We start from the raw sequence: 6,807 nt of genomic DNA, 5'->3' as shown, positions 1-6,807 counted from the left end.
GACGTATATCCTCGACGATGGGGGCATAGAGGGATGGTATAGAAGGAGATCCTGGCATTTGTAGAGGACGCCAAGAAAGAGGATGATGATGGAAGTTACGAAGATGTAACGAGGTACGTCATCCAGTATTGGAATGAAAGGATGATCTTTAGATGTTTTGTAAAGCACAGTGACAAGTAGCAACGCATGAGGGGAGTATTCAGCAATGCAACAAAACAACTTCCCTAATATTGAGATAATGGCTTGAACTTTTGAGTTCCTCACTGAGGGTTTGATCAACTGTGTGTATCCGCTATGAGATCGAGAAGCTAAACTATTTAAGAACTTCATGAATGCACTTGGGTAAATTACCTAGAATAAAGTTTGTATTATAATTTTGAAAGCAAGAGTATTTATGCCACAACAGTGTTTAATGTAGGTTACTTATTATAACAATAACAGCAAAATAAAGATAAAGTAATTAATATTCTGTATAGTACATCCCAAATAATCTGAAGAATGACATGTCACAAATCGCAATGATTGTAAAAACTAAAGTGGAATATATCTGCAGTCTTTCTGTTTTGCAAGATGTCTCAGTAGCGAGCATTTCTGTGAAAAGAATTTTTCACATTTTTCGCACTGAAACATCTTGATCCCACTGTGTGTCTTCATATGAACATCAAGAACTGATTTCCTGTGAAAAGCTTTGTTGCAATGGATACAAACATACTCCTTGTGTTCGTGGGACCTCATATGCCGAGTTAAACTGAATCGGTTCATGTACAACGCCCCGCATCGCTCACAGACATATTTAAAACAATCAGGGTGTCGTGATTTATAATGTTTCGCCAGAGAAATTTTCGACGTATGAGTTTCAGTGCAAACTTTACAACTGAAGATTATTGAACCTGAAACATGAGTCTTTTTATGCCTTGTCAATTGGTAGGCGGTTACAAATGACTGCTGGCAATTGTTGCACTTGTGTGATTTGATTGGGTTATGAAACAAGAGGTGCCTGGAATATTTGCTGCGATATTTGAAAGTTTTCTTGCAAACTTTACACTCAAACTTAGCGCTTCTATGTTTGGTAACATTATGATCATACAGGTTCCGATGACTTGTAAACTGCTGGTTACAAACCAAGCATGTATAGTCCATCACCTTTGCATGAGCCAGAATGTGATCCAAATATCCAGTTGCGGTGGTGGTTACTTTATTACAAACATTGCAAACAAATTTACTCGGATCGTTTTTAACTCCTACCCCACCATGTGTTGCATAATAATGCAAGCCATACTTACATCTAGAATGAAACACTTCACTACAAACAAAACAACTGTACAACTTCCGTTTCCGACAAGACTTTTTTCCAACATATTTTTCAACCTCTTTGCTGTCAATACAGTTTTGGGAACTATCAAGTGTATTACTGGTAATGGAGTCTTCAATATTAACAATACTGTGACTTGGTGTGTTTAATAAGCTTACAGATTCAGTGTTTGAATCAAAACCATCATTCATGCTTGACGTCATGGTAAAAGTAGATCCCGTCTTTCTAGCAGTTTGAAAGATTGTCAAAAGTTGTTCATCAGATAAATATTGTGGGTCCAACACACTTGCAACTGCCATTATTTATTTACCCGATCTTTCCTTATAAAATGGCAGAGACGAAAGATCAACTGATTCAGAAACAACTTCTTTCAATTCGTCTTCAATTAAATGATGTAAATATTCTCCGTTGTGTAAATATTTCCACGAATTATCTTCAAAATCATATCTTTTTGGGCCGCTGATTGGAGAAGACAACCAGATCTGTTTATTTGGTGTCTGTTTGTTGATCACATAGGTTCCAACCGCCTTTGAAACGCGAACAGTAAGAACCCCACTTTCCAAAAACGCGTCAAACTCGTTACTAACTAAATCAGAATCAGAAATCTCATCGAAAAAGTCCGACAAACTTTCTAACGTAGCATCACTGTATTTTTCATAATCCAACTTACAAAGCGTGGAATACTTTGGAGTTAAATACAAAACACATGATGTTTGGTCGAAGAATTTCTGTCGGCAATTGGTGACCTTCGAAGTAGAGGACAAAATGTTTCTTTTTATAAAACAGTTCCCTAACCGACTAAGTAGACCTATCGGCATAATTAGAAACACCTGTAATGAACCAGTTATAGGTAAAGTTAGATGTTACCATGTTGGTAAAGAATCTTGGTCAACAATGTGCGTCAGGCTTTCCCGTTACCTGCGGTTTATTATATGGTGCTAGTGAAGAATCCTCACCCTACGTTATCTGATAATAACTATTAACCAACTACTAACCCATATAACCCTTAATTACTAACCTAGATAACCCTTAACTACTAACCTATATAACCGCTACCTAATGACCCACAACTACCAACCTCCAACAATTTTCAGTGCATTCGTCAATAAATTAGATTCTATACACTGCTGGTGAATAATCAGTTAGCCCAATAACGTTAACCGGTTAACGTACATTGATTACTATACGTGCTAGATGATTTTTCACCATGTGCCAAACTTTGATATAATATAAACACAGATAGGAAACCACAAACTATATACCATACTTCATAAAGTGTTATCTGAATTCTACGCAGGAATCAAATTACGAAAGCAAACAGTCTCCCGTCTCCCTACCACGAAATGTATTTCTACCACTGGTAACCAGTAAAAATGTTGCACCAGAATTGTCCCTTATACTTTCTTGATATTCGCTGTATAATCTTTATTTAAAAGGTCGGGCTCTCGTATATAAAATCAACTTTAAAAATGAGAAAATAGTGCACAAACAGATTCTACTACATTACGCGTATGCATTTATTGATACCAATGTATGTATAAGTTTTGTGTTTGTTGTCCCACTACAGAAAATTAAACAGTATTATGTGGTCCCACTAGACTAGAAACTGTTGATGTACACTTGTTAATTCTTTTTCGAAGAACATTTGTTGTGCAACAAGCATGTTGCCAAAAAAACATACTTTCCTTGAAACATAACCTAATACTACTGCATACAGATAGATCCAAAGGGATTAAAATCAATATTTTGGGTAGAGCCCTGTGTGCATCACAAAACTTAACAACGAAAATTTAAATGCTCTTAAAGAAATTGTAAAATTTATTCAGGAAAATTAGACAGCAAAGCATTTGATCTTGTCGCTTTTTTTAGCATTAGCAAAACTGCATTAGACCGATTCCGTTGACGCAAACTTTCTTGGAGGTAAAGCAACGATCCAACATTCCAGCTTGCTTATTGAATAAGTTCCCTCCTGGCTTGAATTGTACAGCCAGCCCTTCTTGCGCGTCCACCAGCAAGTTATTAAAGTACACGGCCCCACCAATCTGGTTGGACGTTGAAAGATATAACGTCCCAACACCCGGTAGGAAAGGAAAGGAAGATTGAAGGTTAATGGTTTCTGATGTATCACCAAAGTTGATCGCAACGAGAAAGGATTTGGCTCCAGGCAGTTCACGAACGTACCTAAGAATCGTGTTGATGAATATAATATTTGAATGAATGAAAGTAACTTATTTATCCTCGCATGGCGGGGCAAGGACAATCGTTATAACACGGGTGTTCTGTTTCATCTTGCTCGCGTTTTACGAGTTACCACATATGTAACTTTGTTGGTGATTGTTTTCTGTTTGCTGACAATTTAAACAATCCATTAGTGACAACTGGGTTGGAGCAATTGCTGTTAAGTTTCTTGCCCAAGAACACATCCGCCCACAATGGTAGCATATATATCCCCTTGGCTTTAGACAGGCAGGCTAACCAGTGCGCCACGGCGATGAACCATAAACTTACACAATTGTTTTGGCCGTAGACATTAAAACACAGAGATATCCTTGACGAAAAGTTTCATCCGAACGCAAGTTGATCAACTGCTTGTACAGGTTGAACATCGAAGTGGAATTGGTTTTCTGCTCCTGTTACGCGAAACAGTTTATTTTAGGCATGGCGGATAATAACTGTGATAAATTACGTGACTCATAAAGCTGGACGAGTCTTGTAACAAAATACATAGTCAGGATCAAGTGCCACGAAAAAGGTAATAGACAATTACCTTTATTTTACCTTTTCGTGGCACTTCCAATGCATATTAACTATAACAGATTAGTACTGTGGGGTAAGATAGGACACCTTTAGCACATAATATCCAAATATCCTGATCGTGTTTTTAAACAATTACCAACGGTCTATGGGAGTCGTGGGGATACGGTTTTATAATTATTTAAATGTTCTTTGTTTACTACCAAATGAGACAAGAAAGTAGAATAAAAGGTGTCCCATCTTTCCCCCACCCAACTATATTTTGACACATCATCATAGTTTATCATTCAAATTCAATCTAATTGTATGGGGACCAAATTACCTCTACATTGATGCCTTTACTCAAGTAGTTGTTGTTCACTGGTAGCCAGCTTGTACAATTGTCACAGAAGCCAGCGTTATTAGTTATGTCCCATTGCATTGGGGTTCTCTCTGGGTCCCGAGTGTCCGCCTGTATTTACGTGTGTTTACTTAGTGTGGTATAACAACAAGTAATTATGTTTTAACTAAAAAAAGAAATTGTCAAAAAAGCAATTGTTTTTCGCTTCAAATGGATAAAACAACGAAGAAGAGTGAAATAGTAGCAAAACGAAAGTCGTTAAAACACGCTTATTTATTTAGCTTCAACAACTGTCGTTGTGCTATTAATTCTTTTTTTTTCGTGTTAAATAATCGTATCTTGCTATCGTTTTCAAAGTAATATATAAAAAATATGGTAGCCTAAGTTATGGGAAAAAGAGATAAAAAGTAAAAAAAAGAACATCACCAACAAGCTGGGATAATTCTGATTGGCCAATATTTTGTGCTGGGATGGTTTTAATCTTTTCGGTTATGGAAATACTCACCGGGTTGGTCATCACTAAATCCTCCATCCCTATTTCCTCTCCATAATACATCCCCGGGGTACCGGATAAAGTCATCGTGAGGAAAGCTGCACAGGAAGCTAACTTGTTCCCCAATCTTGTTGATACTCGGGAGTTGTCATGGTTGCCAATCTATATTACAAGTTGTGAGTATAACTTATTCATTCTCGCGTGGCAGGTAAGCGACTTTCGTAAAACGCAGGTGTTTTTTTCATACAACGTAGGTGTTTTTTCATCCGGCCACGCGAGGATAAAGTAAGTTACATTCATTCATTCATACACTTCGTACCCGTTTACAAGGTGTTTTATTAGTGTATATATTGGCCATGTTGTTTGGCTGACAATGTAGACCACCCATATTGCACCACTGGGTTGGAACAAATACCGGTAAGTGTCATTTTTGTATAAATACTAGGAAAAATGTTCTCTATACAGTACTGTGGGGAAGATGGGACACCTTAGCACGTAATGTCCAAATATCCCGATCGAGTTTTAAACAATTAACAACGGGAGTCGTGTGGGAGTCGTGAGAATACGGTCATATAATTCTTTGAATGTTTTTTGTTTATTACCGAATAGAACGAGAAATAGTATAACACTGTTTCCATCTGCACCCTACTATATATATGTGTGTATTGTAGCAGGTCCACTCACCACCCAGTTAGGCCACTTGGACGAAGGCATTTTCCGCATCCATTGTAGAACTGTTGACTCAATGTTACTTCCTGTCCATGAGGCGGGCTTCTGGAGGTCTATTAGTTTAAAGTTCATTGGGAAATCCGCCTCGTCAACGTAGGGGGTCCCGTAGTAACGAATAACTGTGTCGATGTCGTCATACACCTCTGTTTCCATAAATCTGGGGGAAGACACGAATGTGAAAATGGTTCGAAAAAATGCAGCAGTATTTTCTTAACATAAAGGTGAACAGTACTGTGGGGTAAAATGGACACCGTTTTATCCTATTAATCCCATATTTTCTTATCGTGTTTTACCAATTAACAACGCTATTTTAACTAAAGGTACGGTTATATAATTCTGTGAAAATTTGTTGTTTCCTACCAAATGAGACGATACTTTTATAAAAACGCATGTAATGATGAGGAATACCTATACACTCCTGGTTCAGTGCTGAATTTGTCCAACACATGTCGCCACCTTGCTATGATCTCGTGAACTCCCATTTGGTTTTGAGTGTAATCAGGATATACGTTTGTGTAGGAAGGCTGGGGTGTAATTGAATAAATAAAGACAACAATCATAACATTACAAGTGGTATAGTTATGATTAAATGAATGAATGCAACTTATTTATCCTCGCATGGCGGGAAAGTCGTTATAACACGGGTGTTCTGTTTCAAACACCTCGTGCCCGCTTACGAGTTACCATCTATGCAACTTTATTGGTGATTTTATGTGGCTGATAATTTAAAGAACGTGACCACTAGGTTGGAGCAATTATCATCACGTATCTTCCTTTAAGGGAACCATGGCCTACTCAATACACGGCCTAGGAATACACCGAAACTGGTCAGAAAATAAGAGGCCTATTGACGCGAATAATGCCCATTATAATACATTGTTACGTCATGGTTTTATGAATGGATTTCCTTCATTTTGAATGCAGTTTGCAGTTGTTGGTAGGTTCAATACCAGTTCTAGGTTGTTTTAACTTACAGTTTATCACAGAACGTGTCGCCGGGATATTTTCTTGTTTAGTTAAAATCATACCAGACATATAAAGCAGCGCAAAAGGTTTATTAGTATATAAATATCAGTTTATTAAGCATACAGAGAGACGAGCAATCTGATTTAGTTTACCAACACAGAAAACCTACGTTTTGATTATATTTAATTTAGTAGACAGGCATTTGGCAAGTTT

The 6,807-nt window shown here is 37.5% G+C and overlaps 2 protein-coding genes across 2 annotated transcripts in view; both read right to left on the bottom strand.

Annotated features, from left to right (window-relative positions):
• Window positions 1-371: 371 nt before the first annotated feature.
• Window positions 372-2,131, bottom strand: zf(c2h2)-124 (zinc finger protein ZF(C2H2)-124; the record flags this gene model as incomplete). The annotated part of the gene is given in 1 exon segment (NM_001128904.1): window positions 372-2,131. A coding segment is annotated over 1 exon segment (1,080 nt). The 3' UTR covers window positions 372-531.
• A 578-nt stretch (window positions 2,132-2,709) lies between these two features.
• Window positions 2,710-6,807, bottom strand: part of LOC100185923 (neutral and basic amino acid transport protein rBAT-like) — an 8,811-nt gene continuing 4,713 nt past the window's right edge. The window contains exons 8-13 of the mRNA XM_002122978.3: window positions 6,037-6,152; window positions 5,584-5,785; window positions 4,912-5,061; window positions 4,389-4,517; window positions 3,821-3,942; window positions 2,710-3,493 (exon numbers count right to left, since the gene is read on the bottom strand). Coding sequence (XP_002123014.1) covers window positions 3,184-3,493; window positions 3,821-3,942; window positions 4,389-4,517; window positions 4,912-5,061; window positions 5,584-5,785; window positions 6,037-6,152 — 1,029 coding nt within the window. The 3' untranslated portion in view covers window positions 2,710-3,183. The remainder of the gene's footprint in view (window positions 3,494-3,820; window positions 3,943-4,388; window positions 4,518-4,911; window positions 5,062-5,583; window positions 5,786-6,036; window positions 6,153-6,807) is intronic.

The sequence above is a fragment of the Ciona intestinalis genome, unplaced genomic scaffold (assembly GCF_000224145.3).
Source record: "Ciona intestinalis unplaced genomic scaffold, KH HT001202.1, whole genome shotgun sequence".
In the NCBI taxonomy this organism is placed as follows: Eukaryota; Metazoa; Chordata; class Ascidiacea; order Phlebobranchia; family Cionidae; genus Ciona; species Ciona intestinalis.
The sequence above is the reverse complement of the archived record's forward strand: the minus strand, read 5'-3'. Positions and strand labels throughout refer to the sequence as shown.